The 19,310-nt window shown below is 46.0% G+C and overlaps 1 protein-coding gene across 4 annotated transcripts; it reads right to left on the reverse strand.

Moving 5' to 3' along the window:
- Positions 1-1,686: 1,686 nt before the first annotated feature.
- Positions 1,687-18,939, reverse strand: THNSL2 (threonine synthase like 2). Of its 4 annotated transcripts, XM_039852466.1 has the most exons (10): positions 18,233-18,358; positions 15,212-15,446; positions 13,869-14,063; positions 13,308-13,460; positions 10,111-10,341; positions 7,070-7,218; positions 6,839-6,964; positions 4,468-4,619; positions 3,793-4,052; positions 2,473-2,870 (listed from the first exon to the last, which is right to left on the reverse strand). In XM_039852466.1, the coding sequence occupies exons 2-9, from the start codon at positions 15,432-15,434 to the stop codon at positions 3,827-3,829; spliced, it is 1,455 nt and encodes a 484-aa protein (XP_039708400.1). In that variant the 5' UTR covers positions 15,435-15,446; positions 18,233-18,358; the 3' UTR covers positions 2,473-2,870; positions 3,793-3,826. The 4 variants fall into 4 exon arrangements, with proteins under 4 accessions (XP_039708401.1, XP_039708400.1, XP_039708399.1 ...); XM_039852465.1 differs by lacking the exon at positions 18,233-18,358 and adding an exon at positions 18,798-18,939 and having other exon boundaries at positions 2,473-4,052; XM_039852464.1 differs by having other exon boundaries at positions 2,473-4,052.
- Between the last annotated feature and the right edge of the window lie 371 nt (positions 18,940-19,310).

A 19,310-nucleotide genomic window follows, 5' to 3' on the forward strand; every position in this document is an offset into this window, starting at 1 on the left:
TTCATTTGGTACCAAGCTCCTTACTTTTTCCATTAAGTGGGATGTATGTGTGTGTCTGTATGTGCGTGTGCCCACATATATCTCAAACTTTGTCTCACTCCTGCTTTTCTCCTACACTCAGCCCTAAGACTCCCTGTGGCCAGAATATCCTGTAGTTTAGGTTTCATGTCTATTTGTGCTGTGTCCAATGGCTTTATTCTGGGCTCCCTTTCACAGGTGTGGTGGCCTCTCAGAGATGATAAGTCTGAACCATCCAGAGGGCAGGGGATTTTGTGACCCCTGTGATTCCAACTTTGTCCTCTGATGCCCTCAGAAATGTGGCACCAAAGGATAAGGAACTTCTGGCTCTGCCTGGCCACAGCTGGTCCCGGGTGCAGGGCCCATGCTGGTTACAGAGGACCCGGAAAGCAGGGCTACAGCAGCCCCTGGTGGGCCTCCTCCAGAAGCACAGCTACACTCCCAAGTCCACCGATAAAAAGGAGAGGGAAGGACTCAGAGCAGGGCTGTGGCCTGGAGAAGAATGGAAAGTGGCAGACCACATCAGAACATGACCAGCTACATACGGGGCGGTGTGATGAAAATACACATTGGATTTGAAGCCACATGACTCCGTTCATGCCAGCCTCTCTGCTCCCTAGCGGTGCCACCTGGCAATTACCTCATCTCTCAGCTCCTCAGTTTCCTCATCTCTAAAATGCAGACAGAAGTAACACCAACGTCACAGCTTGCTGTCAGGATTAAATTAGTTAATTTTGTAAAGTATTACCTGGCACAGAGTAGGGGTTGTCACCACCACATTATGCCTCTGTGGACCTTGGGTACTTTCGCTTTCATGAGCCTCTTCCTCCACACACAAAAAATATTTAAAATTCTGTTGTACTACCGTTTTGTTATAAAGATGAATATAACCCAAACTGGATTATATTTATTTTTTTCTTTTCTTTTAAAAGAAATTAAAACCTTTTTATGGGCTTCTAAACATATCATGATCCCAAAGCATCGGGCTTATTGTGCCTAATTGAAAACCGGGCCCCGGGGTCTCCATCATGTCTGCTGTTGTGGATGTTTAAGTGTCTCAGGAACCATCAAGTGCTGTGGCCTGTAAGGGTCATAATCATTAGGGATGTTCCTTCCATCCTCCTGTGTGTCCAGCATTCGACCTTCTTTCTTGTACTGAATGCCATGCTTCAATGTCAAGCTCTCCAGTAAGGGTGCCCGCCGGCCTCCCGGGGCTCCCATGTTCTGATGCGGGGATGGCAGGCAGAGATCCTGCCTTGGCAACCAACTCCTTTAGACTCCAGGGCATGGGAAGGGGGCTCTGGAGGCCAGATACCCACTGGGTCCTTTCATAGCCGCCTTCAGAGTGGTAGCAACAGCATCCTCTAGTGGTGGCAAATCTCCCTCCACACCGTGCTTGTGTCATCTGCCTCCCAGAGGGTCCCCTAGTGACCAGGGCATGAAAGAGGCTTGTGCCGACATTCACGTATTTGTATTTGTCTAACCCTACCCCCTCAGTCCACATAGGATTTGAATCCAGTAATATAACTAAATTCGCAACTATGTGCACTGTGTTCACGTGTACACAAAGCCAAGGTTAAGCTCTAGATCACTGCTGTCTATAGAAATACAATGTGAGCCACATAAATGACTTTAAATATCCTTGTAAAAGGAAATTAATGAAATCGATTTTGATAATAAATTTTATTTATCACAAAACATCAATACTATCCTTTCAACATGTAATCAACATAAAATTATTAGAGAGATATTTTCGTTTCTTTTCATTCAAAGTCTTTGAAATCCAGGATGATTTTACAATCGTGGCACATCTCAATGTCTAATTCAGTGTTCTAACTAAACTTTCATTGGAAATACTTATCAGTATTTTATATACTTCATAAAATTTACAACTGAAAAAGCAAATTCGCTATCGGCATTTTTCCGAACATACTTAAGTTTTCCGATAACTGAATCAAGTAGTTTTAAATTTTAATTGTAAATTAAGTAACATAAAATTTAAAATTCAGTTCCTTAGTTGTACTGTTCACATGTCAAGTGCTCAACAGTCACATATGGCTAGTGGCTATGGAATTGGACAGTGCAGGGCTAGATCACGAGAACAGAAGGAGGAATAAAGCACATCTCATTTGGAAGAAACTTATTTGTAAACTTAAAGTTCCCAGCCAGGATGTCCCAAATTAAAATGCACAAAAGACTTGAAGAATTTGTAAAAACTGCAGATGCCCACCCCATGCCGAGATCTGCTTCTGGAGGTCCCGGGGTATGGGAGGGCCTAGAGTGTGTATTCTGAAGAGACCAAAGGGTCACACTTTGAGAATCATCCCTCAGTGTCGGGCAGATATGCAATCACAGAGGAGCCACACCCCTGGTTCCTGGCTGGTTACAGAATGCACCAGGCACTACACTCAACCAAGACTGCCAAAGACGGCCCTATAAGGCAATCCACTGGAGTATTAAATGTAGGTTTTATTATTATTCCTTCAGTCCTATTTTAGTATGTGATTTGTGTAGTATATACATAATTTAGTATAAATATGTTGGGAGAACATATCAAAAATTTTTTAATCAATGGGGGCAAATCTAAAAAGTTTCAGCTCATTGTGCTGAGCAATGGTTTCTATTTTCAAGAAGCTTAGAGATGAGGAGATAATGTCTAATGCGAAGAACCATAAAACAGGGTAGAAGGTACTATGCATCTTAAGAAACTTACAGTTAAAATTCTGCCAGAGTTCAGAAACAGGAGTCATTATTTTAGCTGGGCTGTTGAGGGCCAACTCCGCAGCAAACAAGACACAGGAACCAGGATTTAAAAAGTCTGTGGGCTGGGTCTTGTGGCCTCATCAAAGGACCTTCACACAGAGGCAAGTACAAGGAAAGGGGAGAGAGTGAGTCATGTTCTCAGAGGAAAGAACGATTTGATTTCTCTGGGGCAGGATGATCATGGAGGCACCTATGGAAATGTAGGCATCTAGACTTTATTTGGTGGCCAACAAGGGATCATTGCTTCGCACTGCTATGACATACGCCCTGGTTTAACAAAGCAGGCGAACCTGATGTATGAGCAACAGGGCAACTTGACTGTTTGCACTTTGAGGAGCACACTTACCCTCATGACCTAGATCTGGTGATCCCACACCTCAACCCCATCCACCACCACCATCTGTGCCACTTGCCCTGTTGCCTATTCTGCTGCCCGCTACACACTTAGCCCATCTGTAGCAGCTGGTGGATGTAGCACACACCGCAGCACCACCATCCCACTCGGCAGCCACCATGCTCTGCCCACAGGTCATGCAGAGTCACCGTCACACTGAATATGCACTTGTAGTCTAGGGATTCCCAACATCTCACCTCCTTAAAAATATCTCAACAGGGTGGAAGCCTCTGATAAGGTGGCGGAGACCTCTGGATAAACAGGCCAGAGGTCTGTTTACGTGAGCCCCGGGCCTGTGCTAATGCAGTGAGCAGCCCCCACTTGCCCAGGTTTAGGGTCTAGGTTCCTAAACCCCGGGGCTGAGCTCAAGGCCCTTCATTTGCAGGCCCTGAAACCTTCTCATACAACAGAGATGCCCCCCGCACTGTTCAGCGGTGGGGGTGTGCCTCCAGCAACTGTTTGCACCCCCTCCCCGCCTCCCTGGAGTCCAGGCACCACCCTGCCATGGTGAGAGCACAGGGCAAAGACAGCTGTCTCCAGCCCCCACGCAGCTCCTGAGAACCTCCTACGCCAAATTTTAAAAGGAAGACCACAAACAAGGCACCTCGGAACCCTACCCGCTCCCAGGGTCTGAAGCCTACTCCAGCCTGGCTATTCTGGAGCATTTGGGAAGTGACCCCTCCACTGCTGGCCTATGTCCTCAATTGTGTCCCGAAGCATTAGGGTCCAGTCATCACTCTTCCGCATTGGGGTACAGCGTGTCTCTTTCTTCTCCAGGGCTGATACCTCCGAGGGAATCTGTGGGGTCAGCCCGGCAGCCAGGACAGCTTCTGGGAACTTGGCTGCAGAGGCGGGAGCCAGGCAACACCGGGGAGGGCTGTGAGGGGTGGCACAGGTAGAAACAAGTAGGCAGGGACAGCAGATAGAAGGACAGGTATAGAAAGAAGGGGAGGAGGGAGGAGAAGAAAGAACAGGGAAGGTTAGGGGTTGTGTGGGGCATGGAGGAGAAAGAGACAGATGTTTGGTACCTTGAATTTATCTATAATGACAGCTGAGCAAACTGCTTCTTTTACTTGAAGGCCTAGCGCAACCATCACCTCTCAGAGTGGCTGTCCCCGATATCTATCATGCACCTTCTTCTGGGACCACGCTTCTCAGGGCACAGTTCCACACAGCACCCATCATACTCATTAAAGCCATTTGTTCACATTCCTATCTCCCTGCTTGGGGAAGAGGAGGGCCCCTGAAAGCCAAAGGGTGCCCCGTAGTGACACAGATACTCATGGCCGTACCTGGGCTGCTGCCTGTCCATCTGCTGGTAATGGTAGCTCACAGCCACAGCTGAGTGAGGGCACAGCAGGTACTGGTTCTCTTCCCAGCAGCGGCCCATGGTCTGGGTGATGGCCTCATCTGACACCGACTCAGACGTCACTGCTGCTGAAAGCTGATGGGTCCCAGAGTCAGAGGGGTAAAGATCAGTGTTAGAGAGAAAGCAGGAGAAAGATGACCAAAAACCTACTACATAACATAGACAGATCAATATCAGAAACTCAGATGAAATGTTCAGATTGAATGGCTTAGATTCAGCTCAGAGAAAAATCTGTTTTCCAACATTTCCCAGTTTTAAGCTGATTCACTCAACTTGAGGGAAGAATGCATTTGCGTTTCAGGTTAATAAACTTAGTTTGGATTTGGCTCATGAATTAGAAAATTAGTATATAGTTTTGTTCAACAACTGCAAAAACACAGAAGGTTAAGGGCATTGAAACGTTCCTGGTGCTTTATTTTTGGTGCGCCCCTTCCCATGGGTGTGAGAACACTTTCCTTTCAGTTTCCACTCAGCTCACATAGCACCTCCTCTAGGAAACCGCCCCACTACCCTCAGACAGAGGAAGACTCCCTTCTCGGTGTGTCCTCAGTGGAGATGGTTTATTTGATCATTCTCTGAAAATTTATTGCATGCTTATGATGTGCCAAACACCCTGCATATACTTGACTGCAACAGAGCCCATAAGGCATTATAAATTGTTAATATGGCTGCCTGTCCCATCAGGGCTCACAGAAGACAATGAATGCATTTTATTTATCTTTGTATCTCCAGCACCTTGCAGGTTCTGGCAATATATGTAATGTGAATGAATGAGTGAATGAACGAATGAATGAATGAATGCTATTCCAGGAGGTGGAGTGTCTTTTACATGTACAACCAGGGATAGAATGAAGAACTGGGGGATACTGTGTCTGTCTTCATGGAGCACCTCATTTACATGAGAAAGAATGTAAATGTCAAAACAAACCATTAACCAATTAAGTCGATCTTTGGTTGTGTTATGGTCTGAATGTTTGTGTCCCCCCCAAATTCCTATGTTGAAACTGAAATGTCACATTGGTGTTTGGCGATGGGGCCTTTGGGAGATAATTAGGTCATGAGGAGGGAGCTCTCATGAATGAGATTAGTCTTTATAAAAAGAAGCCAGAGAGTTAAATAAACCTCCTCCTGCCATGTGAGGATATGAGAAGGTGGCCATCTGCAACTTGGCAGAATGCCCTCGCCAACCCAAACCAACCTGCTCTCAGACTTCCAGCCTCAGGAACTGTGAGAAACGAATTAGTGTTGTTTGTAAGCCACCTGGTCTATTGTACTGTGTTACAGCAGTCCAAATATTAAGACAGGATACATCAAAAGCAGTATGAACTCCAGAAGACAGAAATTCCACTCCGGTCTGTGTGAGTGGCTAAGCCCAGTCCTGGGGACAACCCTTTAAGACCACTCAGAATGACGCTGTGTGAGACAAAACTAAAAGGTCCGGGAAGGCTGACACAGATCCTCTTCAAACATGGGGCTAAGGCTGCCTGCAGCGTGCAAGCGAGGAGGGTCAGACTACAGCCCCACATGGAGAACTCTGTGATGATTAGAGATGATGCCAGGTAGTGAGGCCCTGTCCCTGGAGGATACATAGTCTGGATGACCACTTGGTGGAAATGTGGTAGAGAAAATTAAAGGTAACTTCAACGTGTGAAATAGCTTGTTTTGTTTTGTTTTTTACATAAAGTAAGTGACCATCACCAGGTGGCAAATAAAAGCAATCCCTGCCAACTAGATTCCGACCACTCCGAGGAGACAAAATTTCACCTCCTTAAAAACAAACAAACAAACAAACAAACAAACAAACAAACAAACTACTGACAGGACAATGGTCTCTGCTCATACTGGCTGCACAAAGTGGCTTCCAGTTATTGGAAATCAATAACAATAATAAATAAAAATAATAATGGTTAACATATCAAGCCTGACACTGCCTGGCAGTATTCAAAGTGCTTCATGGGTATAATTTGACTTAAATCTTCAACAAGGCTATGAGGTAGGCATTCTTATTATCCTCATTTTACAGATGAGGAAATTGAGGCACAGAGTTTAAGAAACCAGTCAAAGGTCTCACAGCTGGTTTAAAGTTGAGCCCCGTCTTACTCTAAGCCAATATTCTCCACTGCCTCTCCTCATTCAATAAATGAATCCATATAAAGTGACTGCAAAAGTTCCAGGCTCATAGCAGATGCAAGAAAGGTGTCCCCTTCCCTTGAACAGATTTCCAAACCCCAAATTTGGTTGTATCTTGGAGCCGCACCCCTTCCTTTCCCCGGGGTGTGTGGGTGGTGACTGACCTTGCTTTGAAGTTCCTCAGGTAGACTCACACTTTGGGTCCTTTCAAACTGCTCCATGAGGGCTCTAGTCACCTGGCTGTCAGAGTCAGATAACAGCCAGAATATCCTCTCCATGTTGTAGGGCACCTGGACAGAAAAGCATAATCCCAGGGGGCACTCTGTTCTCAGCCCTTATCCCTCCCCAGCTAATCAACACTTGACCAGACCTGCATGCCTTCCCACAGGCCCCACCTGAATGTCCATAGCTGATGCCAAGGTTGGTTTGACGGTCTTAGACAGGGAGAAGTCTCCTCGCTTGACAGTCCTGTGGATGATGTCGTTGTGGTTCACTGCTGCGACCAGGCGGATGGGCAGGCCCATCTTCTGAGCAAGGCACCCAGCTTAAGAGAGGAGAAGGACTAGGTTTCTCAGAAATGACACCAAAAGCACAAACAACAAAATAAAAAATAGTTAACTGGACTTCATCAAAATTGAGAAATTTTTGTGCATTTGAAGCTTTTGTGCTGCAAAAGGACACCATCAAGAAAATGGAAAGGCAATCCACAGAATAAGAAAAACTATTTGCAAATCATACATTTGATAAGAGGCTTGTATCTAGAATATATAAAGAGCTCTTACAACACAAAAATAAAAATACAAATAACCCAACTTAAAAATGGGCAAAGGACTTGACAGATCTTTCCCCAAAGAAGATATACAAATGTTGAATGAACACATGAAAAGATACTCAACATCATTAGCCATCAGGAAAATAAAGACCAAAACCACAATGATGCACCACCTCATATCCACTAGGCCGGCTAGAATAAAAGAAGATAATAACATGTTTTACTCAGGATATGGATTAATTGGAATTCTCATACATTGTTGGTGGGAACGTAAAATAGTGCAGTCGCCTTGGAAAATAATCTGTAAGTTCTTCAAAAAGTTAAGCAGAGTTACCATTTGACTCACAAATTCACTCCTAGATATATATACTCAAGATAAAAACAGGTTCACGCAAAAACTCATACACAAATGTTCATAGCAGCATTATTCATAATAGCTAAAAAATCGAAACAATACAAATGTTCTATTAACTGATAAATGGATAAATAAAGTGTGAACTATCCATACAATGGAATATTATTTAGACATAAAAAGGAATGAAGTACTGATATGTTAAAAACATTATACAAAGCAAAAAAAGCTAGACACAGAAGGCAACATATTGTAATGATTCCATTTATATAAAATGTCCAGAATAGGCAAATTTATAGAGACAAAATAGATTAACAGTTGCCTAGAACTGAGGGAAAAATGAGGAGAAATAGGGAGTGACTGCTAATGGGAACAGGGTTTCCTTTTAGGGTGATGAAAATGTTCTAGAATGGATTGTAGTAATTGTACAAATCTTTGAATATTCTAACAACTATTGAACTGTGGTGAGTTGTAAAGCATGTGAATCATGTAGTAATAAAACTGGTTACCAAAAAGAAGGAAAAAAGGAGGAGGAGAATGCTATGTGCCCAGATACCGTTCTCCATGCTGCCCGCACCCCAAACCATCACCAGGTACTGACACGCATGCTCGCTATCATTTGCAGAAGAGAAAATGAAGGTTCTGGGAAGTTGAAATGATCCGCCCAAAGCCTGTGAAGTGGCAGAGTAAGGGTACAAACGAGGTCTGTGTAGGTCCAGAGCACATGCTCTTGTCCCTTGACTCAGGCTCCTTCAACCAGCGTCTTCAGGCCACATCTCCTAGAGAGGCGCACTTCATCCACCTTAACAGCGATTCCTGTTTGCGTGGAACAAACCAGGAATTCCTCACTCTGGGAGATGGAGAGCCCGAAAAGGTTACGTCGTTTAGGATGTTTTTACATACTTCCATGAATGGTTTATCTCTGGTGCATCGTTAAGAGGAGTTAGGGATAAGCACACCACCCCGAAATCACTCTTAATTTTGCAAAGCACTCATGGTTTTTTTTTTTTCATTTGATCCTCATGAAAATATCATGATATCCATCTATGAAAGAGGAGAAACGGAGGCTCAGAGGGTCCAGGTTGTTATTCATTTTACCCTTCACTGATAGAGCAGGAAGAGACAGGAGAACTCTCTGCTAATGTTTATTTTGTGCCAGGCACTGTGGCAGCCACTGGGGCTGTGTGGATTGCATGACTCTGGATGGCGCCATTCACTGGAAAATGATATGAATTGGTAGCTTGGTGAGATTCACCCCAGGGATGAAAAAAGTTGAGTATCCTTGCCCAACTGCCAGATCATTGTTCTTTCCATCTCTGTGTTAGTGGAAGAAGTCAGGCAGACTCCTGACCACTAAATGCTTTCATTGTCTCACCTAAGCCATCTCGGTATACACCGACAGAACCATCAGAAACAGCAGTGCCCATCAGGAGGCAGCCTAGCAAGCTGGCGAGGACGCAGGCTCTGGATCAGCCTGCCTGGGCTGTGATTCTGGCTCTGCTACTGACCAGTATGTAACCAGAGGCAAGCCGATTAACTTCTCCGTGGCTCAGTTTCCTCATTACAAAATAGAAAGCACAGTATTGTCCTTCTCATAGTCACTTGTGAGGATTAAAAGAATTAATACATGAAAAGCACTTAGAGCAATGCCCGATGTATAGTAAGTGCTTCATTAATGTTAATTATTATTATAGAAAATGACTTTAAGGTCATGCAGCTGTACAAAGGTCATATATAAACATAAAGAATCTTATCTGTGCCTCACAGCAGCCCTGAGAGATCTAATAAATGATGTAACCCCTCTTTTATACCTGAGGAGCTACGTCTAAGGGTCTGTCCCACAGACTTCAGCTGGTTAAGGACAGAACTAGGGCCAGAACCCTAAGTCCAGAACTCTTTTTCACTTCACATGTCTCTGGGTAGCGTTTCTAGGAGTGGGAACACGTCGTGCCAGCTGAGTCACTTGCCCTCATAGCAGGCAGCTGGCTGCGGCTGGCGGTTAAGTCTATATTTCTGGAGGAGGGCACTGGCAGCTGGGCACAGTGGCTGAACCTTGATCTATCTCTCCACACTCTGCCAAGCTAGGGCGTCAGGTCAGGTGGCCAGAGCATGTCGGGGTTAACCCATCATGCCCTACTGCAGCAAGAGGCCACACCTCCCCTCAGGGAGTTAGGGGAAAGTTTTCTGGGAGTTTCTTCTGTCTAGTTTCCCATCACTTCAGAGCTATGCAGTTGCAGGCAAAGGGCAGCTGGAAGGATTGGGGCCACAGATGTTTCTCTGGAAAGCCCATTTCCACTCAGGGGTCTCCTTACCTGCAAGGTTACCAGCAGCCCCCGTTGGCACAACCACCTCCACAGGGGGCAGTGGGTCCATATCTAAGGATGGAACACACCGGAAATAAGCAAAGAAGTGGTGGGCCATTTGCACGAGGATCCGAGACCAGTTGATTGAATTCAGACTCATCAGATTGTGCTTCTTGACAAAAGCCACATCCGCAAACACGGCCTTGATTGGCTCATCGAGCTCATCGCTGTTTCCCTCCACTGTCATGCGAGAGAGGGGAGGGCAGGTATCAGGAGCACGAAGAACCCCAGGTAGTCAGCAACTGCCCACAACTGCCTACCAAGAACCCCAGGTAGTCAGCAACTGCCCATCCAGCTGGGACTTTCACTGAGCTTTGCTTTCTTTACTCTGCTGTGTCTTGGCCTGGCTTTCCAGGCTTAAAATTAAGCTCCTCAAGGATAGAAAACGTTTCTCACATTCTTGTAATATTTCCAATATTGCTACTCTCATATAAAATAAGATATAAGATGTCGACCTTCTGGGATACTGCAAAAAGAATTCCTCTTTGTATTCCATGCCCACCTCCCCCACTCTCTGGAAAGGAGGAGGAATGGCTTATCAGGTGGTGGGATGGTAAGAGGCTGATCCTTTACGCCACAGTCCTCTATCAGGAGTTATGAGAGAAGTGTCACTGTTTCCATGTGCTCTGCCCTTCTTCTCTCATTTAAATACCAAGGGTGGGTGTTCTGCTCTCTGCTCCACATGGTAGGTAAGATGACATGGGAGGACTCCTTCCTGGGCTGGGTAGGTACACGGTTTAATTTACGGATAAATTATTGGGTAAATTTATGGGTAAATTGGCTACTAGTTGCATTTTCCAACCCAGCTCAACCAGCAATCAAACCAATACTGATCGCTAATTTGAAACCTGAGTCTATTTCTCCATCGGAGCCTAACCTGGAGGAGAGCAGGGGAAGATTTACTGGGAGAAGTGCCAGAGCATACACTGAGGTTGTTATTCATTCTGCCCTTCACTGCTTTGCAACAGCAATGAGGCCAGGGGCTGACTCCAGAGCTATGCACGAGGGGCATGTTTGCCAGGGTTCCAGGAAAGACTCACTGCTTTTAAGAGAGCCACAGGAAGACAGAGGCGTGGTTACTCCAAGTAACTATCAAAGGCCACCAGAGGAATGAGCCTTAGGACTGGGGAAGGCAGAACAGAGAATGCGAAGAACCTGGGTCCCTCAGGGTACTGCTGAGTCACACGGAATCAATCATCAGGAGCCCACCCCACCTCTGGACTTCCAGTTATATCAGCTGGAAAATATTCCTGTTCAAGCTGGTCTGAGTTGGATTTTTTGTCACTTCCAGGCAAAAACATCCCAAATAATATTTAACCAGCACATGCTGATTATTCTGTGCTTAAGAAGAACCAACTGTACTATATGGAAATTGATGACTTATAAAACAGTGTCTAACACACGGTGATCCACCCTGTGTGATCCACCCTACTCCCTGAGCTCAACAGTCTAACAGAACATACGTAGTCCTGAACTAACACATATCCTCCTGGAAACCAAGTCAGAAGATTCTAGAAAGGAAAGGAAGAACTAGAAAAGTGATGTTTAGAAATAAAAACTAATTTATTTATAAAGTATGCTGCCTTATTTTCTTAAAGCTCGGGACATGTACAAACAGAAATGCCCCTTTGGCTCCAGCAGGAACACATTTCTGATGAAATGCACTCATCACCATCCACTTTTCTGCCACTATTTTGTAAATGGCGGTCTCCAACTTGCGGTCGAGAATGGAGCCCCCGTGCACACTCTCAGGTAAAAGCCTTCCAATATCTGTGTCCAAAGTGAGAAGGGGATAGGTGAAAGGACAGAGGCACAAAAAGCTATTTGTTGCTTTGATTCTGGGCAAAGATGGTCCTAGATCTACAACTAGTAATTTTGGTGCTGGGAGTATAACAGGGACCCTCAGGAACCTGAATCTTGTACATTAAAATCTTGCAATGACTATAGGAAAATGCAGCCAAATATGGGTAAGTATCAAGACTAATGTGTAAGATTTTGCCAACACCTGCATTAGCTAAACCATGAACTTCTCACTGAAATGTGTATGCGCTTGTTAAAGAAAAGAACACAGGGGCTTTGGGCTTCCTCTTGAACAAATAGACAAAGCATATTCATGCTACTCCCAGGGGCAAGGTTTGTTTTCACTGTGCTTTTGCTCCTTGACAAAATCGGTGTTATATAAAAATATTTTCTATGGGATTATACCAGAAGGCCAGGCCAGCTGTGGAAGAAATGGCTTTGGCCACCACATTCGCTGTCTTGCCAGAAAAGTGAGGAAACCAAGCCAGGATACCTGGACAGCTCACCCAAGGCCACATATACAAAACCTCACCAAGACCCTTACCTTGGGGTTACCTCAAGTCTTATGGAATATGAGAGGTAGAAATAAAAATATATGACTCCACTCAAACTCACCCCCTCTTTTTCCACTCTTGATCTCCATAATGATTAAATCCATTCAGAATAGATGGCCTGGAGATGGTTTTCTGCCTTTCTCAAAATGCTACGATTCGTAATGTGGCTCAAGGAAGGGTGATGAGTGCCATCAATGATGAGTGCCACCGAGTAGCTTCCTACTTTAAATACTCAGACATGCTAACCAAGTGCATAGCTTAATCATTACTATATTGTAAGAGGGCATAAGTTGTCAACATGTAATGAAACATTCTTTTAAAATTATTTAACATGTTGTGCCCTCAAAGCTTCAGTGGCCTGGGAAGAAAACCCAAGTCACTCCAAAACAAACAAACAAACAAACAAACAACAACAACAACAACAACAAAACCCAAGTCACTCCACTTAGGCTACAGCTCTGGGTTGCTGCCTATACACATGGCATCAGCAAGATGAACCTGCACGGAGGTGGTGTTCTTTGGGATATGTTCTTAAAACTGCACTTCCTGGGTTGTGTTGTCAGTATTGGTTTATGCATCTGTCACCTCTAATAGTTTATGAGACTGTGTAGCCAAGAGCCCGCCTGAAGTTAAGCCAAGGCGTATTACCAAGCTCAAAATAAGACTGTTTGAGGAAGGGAGGAAAGGAGAAAAAGGGGGAAGGATGGTCAGCTAGTAAATTAACCAGTTTCGTTCTAGCCCACCTCTTTAAGTAAAGCCACGGTGTCCCTGGTGCCTTGTCCCAGCACTCACCTCCAAACACATGGACATTCTCCTTCAGCACTGTTGTCATCTGGAGCTCCTGAATCTTCGTGCAGTGACCCTTGGGCAGCAGAACGATGATGTCCACATTCTTTGCCCCTTGAACACTCTCAATGGCAGCACTCCCTGTGTCCCCTGAAGTTCCTGGATGGGAAGAAAAAAGAACTCTCCCCTTTAGAATGAAGGAGATGAAAAAAGAAAGAAATGGCCCCTAAAGCATTGTTGCCAAATGAGGCAGTATCTATCAGCAAATACCTGGAGAGTAGGAACCTAGCACTTAATCTGGGGCCCGTGAACCACCAAGAGATCTACAGATAGAATTCAGGGCATCTGTGAGCTTGGTACCACATGATCTTATGTATTTTATATTTTTAAAAATATTAATCTGAGAAGGTACCATAGCCTCGCCTATGCCACGAGAAACAGTTAAGAACCCTGCTCTAGAAGAACCAGTAATACACTTCGAGAGACATTCGCGGAGGATGGCCTGGGGGTGGATACTGGCAAGTTGGGGCACTACAGGGCCCTAGAGCTCAAGTCCACAATGCGTACCCACAACCACAGTGATGTGCTTCTCCCTCTTCTCCAGGAAGTACTGCAGGAACTGTGCTGTGCAGCACAGGGACAGATCCTTAAACGCATACGTGATCCCATGCCACAGCTCCAACACGTTCAGCCCATTCTTCAGCCTGGACAGATGGACCACCTCTCTATGGCGGAATCTGCGGAAGGCTTGGTAGATCAGATCTGCAAAGACAGTGAGTGACGGGCATTATTGTGTCTTCCCTCAAATTTTTGAATTTGAAGTTTTTATCTCCACTACAGGATAAAAAGACCAGAAATGTTTATCCTAAAGGATAGCATGCATGAATATAATTGTATAATCTGGAAAAAGGCTGGAAAGACATGCACCAGCCTGTTCGTGAAGTCTTCATGGTGATTCCCACCCACACGCAGCAGATATGGCGCTGTAAGACTTTCACTTTTTATTTCATAAACATCATCATAATTTGGATTTCTAGTGAACATGTATTCCCATAGAAGATTCAATTAAAGTTATGTGACAAACAAGTCAATGTCTCATGTCTTCTAAATGTGATTCCTAAAGACAGGACACTTTTGTTTATTTGTTACATTACTAAATCTCAAACCTGTGATGCCAGAACCGTGGGAGGGCTTACACACATACCTACCTGAATCGGGGTAGTCTGGAACGGCACTTCTCAAACTTTAACTGGCAAACCAATCCCCTGGGGTCTTAAAAGGCAAACTCTGATTCAGTTGGTCTGAGGAAATCCGAGAATTCTAATAAGTGCCCAGGCAATGCCATCAGTGCTAGTCATCAGACCACATTTTGAGAGATCTTCTTCTCCTCCCCATCCTCAAACTGTCACTGTTATGTTCTGGATATCATATATTTGGTCCACGGACCAGCAGCACTAGCATCATCTGGACACATGATAGGAAAGCAAACTTCTCAGGCTCACTCCAGACTTAGCGAATCAGAATCCACATTTTAATAAGATCCCGGCAGGAGAATCCATATGCACATTACAGTTTGAGGTGAGCTGGTCCAGGACACTCTCAAAATTCCGTTCGGGAAGTACTATGCTGGAAGGAAAAGTCCTAACATTCAAGTTGCTAGTCTTGAAAAGGTGTTTTAAAAATAAACTAAAGGTAAATAATTCTCTGCAAATCATTTTGGCTGGTGGTGGGAACTGGACGAGATGAACTTTTGGGGGATATTTCCAGTTCTGGAATTCCAGAGTCTGGAAAAAACACTAAATTTGGGGAAATGTGACTAAAGATCTCCTAGGGACAGAGTGATGGATTTGCAACTCGTGGGGGCTAATCTGTCAGGGGAGGGAAAGTGGAAGTGAGGCAGTGGTGCTCACCGTTTAAGTCATCTCTTGGAATGAGCTCAGGGCCAATGAAGAGGGCACACAGCTCCTTCACCAGGCTTGGGTAGGAGAGTGCACTCCACTGACGCAGCGTCTCTCTGCCCAGCGGTGGGAGCTCCTCGGGCATGAAGAGGCCTCCATCAGGAGCATAGCCAGAGAAGAGGGCCCCCTCAAAGTCGACCCGCGGAGCCATCCCCCGGGTGCTGATGTACCACATGGTCCTGGAGGCCTGCAGAGGTGACAGTCCCAGAGGCACATAGTCTCTTTCTCCAGCATCCTATGGGCAAAGCTGATGTCCACACAGCCCTCCTCAGTTAGCTCTTGGATCACCACTCATTGGGGTAAGTGTCCTAGCCCAGAATACTGGGGTCCTGCCTCAAGTCTCATGCCAACGTCATCTGAGACTATACAAATCATGACCCCTCCAGTCAGAATGAGGCAATTCCACTGACATATGACCTTGGGAAGGGGGGTACCAGAGCTTGCCAGGAAAGGAGATAGCTTGGTCCTCACCGGTGAGGAAGAGGCCTTGGGGTCCAATAGCAATAATCATAACTGCCATTTTGATATTCCTCTTAACAAAGAGAGAACCACCATACTTGTTCATACACCTTTTTGAAAGATGTTTCTACCCACTTCTGCTCAAAAATAACTACCTTCAATGGTCGTTTAGCCGTGTTGCCTATAACCTAGTGGTTCTCAACTTTAGTAGTTTGCTGGAATCAGCTTAGGAGCTTTAAAAAATACTTCTCCTTAGGAGCCTACCTGGGTCAATTAAATCAGAATCTCTAAATGAGAGGCTCCTCATGGTCATCTAATGTGCAGCCAGAGTTAAGAATAGGGTAGCTAACTCTTCCCAGTTTGCCCAAAACTTTCCTCCTTTTAAAACTGAAAGTCCTATATCCCAGGTCACTCCTCGTCCTGGGCAAACTAGGACAGTTGGTCGTCCTAGCTGAAAATCAGTGCCCTACCCTAGAAGAGTAGCTGGAAGTGCTGACTTGCTGCCCTTAAAACCCTTTAGCCATGGCTGATTGGCCCTGGGTGGACTCAGAGCTCTCTCACTGGTGTGGGGGTGGGAGTGTCCAAGGGCACCTCAGGCCTCGCTTTGGTTACACTGCCACATCAGTTGGGTTCCCCAGAGCCAGATGCCATGTCAAGCAGCTGGGTTTGAGCTCTTGACATCTTTTTCTGTCATGGCTGTAAATTTGGGAGCTCTGATTTTAAAGCCCCACAGCACCTCTGGGGGTAAATTTGACCAGACATATGGTAGCTCTCAGTACCAGCTTGGACTCATTTCTGCGCCAGGGTCAGAGGGGAATCCCTGCCCTCTGAGGGCAAAGCCACTTGAAGCTGCACAGCTATAACAAGGGTATGAGCTACAGGAATTCTGGTTTCCTAGACTGAACCTGACACCTCTTAGCCCTGTGCGATACCCACATGGGCTGTCATGTGCCACCCCACCACCTACAAATACAAAGCATCCAACTTAGAGACAGAGACAAGTTTAACCATCCAAATCATGAACCTTTTGAAAGTGAAAGTGGAGAGTATTAATATTTATGCTGGGCAATGGGTATAAGCTAGAACAGTCTTGAGCAAACTGGGACACATATGATACAGGGATATGACTTCACTTCAAGGAAATGAAATCAGGGAAACTCTTAAGGCCAACTCAGGCAGGGAAGCAAAGCAAGCCCACTGTTTCACAAAACAGAACCAGGGTAGGGGTCTGAGGGCTAGCAGTACCTTCAGTAAGGAGAGGAATTTCTGTAACTCTGTGGCAAGGGTTAGAGCCAATGCAAACTACCCCAGACCCTGGAGTAATAAGAGTGGGACCAAGCCTGGCCTCTTCATAGGACCAGATTAAAGGAAAGGAAGCAATTGAGCTGTCAGAGAAGCTGCCGCAGGCAGAGGGAAGGGTGGGGACAGGCAGGGCTATAAGGACAACAAAAGAAAACATCTGCAGAATGCCCAGGGTTGGACGACATCACACTTGGGGCACTAGGCTCTGTCCTGGGCTCTGTGTTTGATGAAGGACGTGGACAAAGTAGCCCAGGAACAAAGGAGAGGGCCTGACACCAGGCTCTACACATGTCATTGTAAGGACATGGGCTGAGTAGCACACAGGTGACCCCAAGGGGGAGCATTCTCAGGCCAATAGGGCAAAGGTACAGAGAAGACAAATCGTTGGGTTCAATGTAAGATAAAACAAAGAGAGAAGCCCAGAAGTAGGAGTAGCTGCCACAGGAGGTGGTGAAGTTGAATGTCAAGCACTTTTGTAGGACCATTGTATGGGCACTCCAAGCACCTGAGGAGACTGGACTAAATGACCTCTGAAATAGAAGATTTTATATTGTGGCTCTTCTGCATCCCATTCCAGAGTAGAGATGGGTCAGAAAAACTGACTGATAACCTGTATGCAGAACAAGAGAAATAGGAGAGCGTCCTAAGGCCAGGGACCGTGTCAGAAAGGGCTTGTGTGGCTCCTTGGAGAGGAGGGGAGATTTTTCTGAGAAGGGGTGGGGCAGAGACTTGGATCTCAACAGCTGAACCCCTGGTGACTGTGCGCCGATCACAAACTGCACCCATCAGGGGCGGAGGCCCCTGGCAGGACTCAGGCAGGCGGCTGCCTCTCTAGGGTCACTGGGCCAAGAAAGTTCTAAAAAGGTCTGCAAGATATGGCTCCATTCTCTGCTTCTGAAAACACCCCAGACTTCTCAGTTTTCCTACAAGTCGCAGATTCTGAACAAGAGGTTAGTCATAGAAAGGGACGGGAGCCGACACAGCCACACTGAAGTCAAGGCAGAAGGAAATCTCGAGAAGTTTAAGAGCTCAGAAGTATCAATTAACCGACTGCCCGGGGGAGGCCGCAATGATCTGCAGGGAGGGGACGCGAGGAGGGGAGCGTGGGCGCGAGAGGACAAGCCCGCTGGGCTGCCCGCTGGCTTGCAGGGGTCTCCAGGGCGAGCAAGCGAGCGGCGGATCCCCAGCCCCGCCGGGATCGGATCGGCTGACCTGGCGCGCAGCGGAGGGCTGCCCAGGCCCGGGCGCAGTTACCGGGTCCGGGGCGCTGGCGGCTGCGGGGGCGCTGCCCAGCTCGGGACATGGGATCCGGACCTGGAGGCAGTGTCAGGCTTCCGGGGGAAGGACAAGAAGGGCCGGGGAGGGAGGCCGAGGGCAGAAGAAAGCGGCGGGGGAGAGGAGGAGGAGGGAGCAAAAGGTACTGATATTTCTCACTTGGCATGTTTATAAGGCACTTTGCTAAGCGCTTTATTCTGTTTCTTAATCTTCATTGCAGCCTTGGAAGTACCACATAAACTCATTCTTCAGATTAGAAAACTGAGGGCAAAGTAGAAAGAAGAAAGCCCCTTATCTTCTTTGGGTTCATCCTCTAACCTGCAGACGCCTGATAAACTACTTCTTTCTCAAAGTGGGGCTGTAGGAACTCAGGAAACACAGGGATACATAATATCATTTTAGCTCAAAAACTCTTTGTAGGAAAACCCTTTTTATTAAGCTTAGATCTGTTCTAGGGTAAAATACCTCCCCAATTTAAAGAAAAAAAATGTCAACATGTTACCGTTTCTGGGGAGTCCCAGAACTTCAAGACCTCAGTTCTCGGCGTCCAGGGAACAAAGCATTGAAGGCAGACGCCAGAATTTGATTGTATGCAAGCTCGCTTTATTAAAAGCAAAAGTGCACTTTCAGAAGGGAGACTAGGCAGCCAGGAGCTGTCAGCCGTGAAGACAAAGTAAGCTCACTCTCAAAAGGGAGAGCAGGCTGCCAAAAGTGGTCAGCCCCAAAGACTTCTGCCAAGTGAAAGCACACCCACAGATGAGAGAGCCGGCAGGCTCAAGGGAGAGCTGCTGCCCCTCCTGTTTCTAGTTTGGGGATTTTATCTATTAATCTAAGGGTGGAATATTCATGATTTTGGATGGTCACTTTGTGGAAAAGAGGTGGTTTTTCTCCAGAATTAAGGAGACAACCTTTTTCTTACCATGTTTGGGCTTTTTGGAAATATCATGGTGTCAGATGCATGATGGGTACAGCCTTGACTGCAATGCTAATTTATTATAATGATCGTATAATGAAG

This window comes from Pteropus medius, unplaced genomic scaffold (genome assembly GCF_902729225.1).
Source record: "Pteropus medius unplaced genomic scaffold, Ma_sr-lr_union100, whole genome shotgun sequence".
Taxonomy (NCBI): domain Eukaryota; kingdom Metazoa; phylum Chordata; class Mammalia; order Chiroptera; family Pteropodidae; genus Pteropus; species Pteropus medius.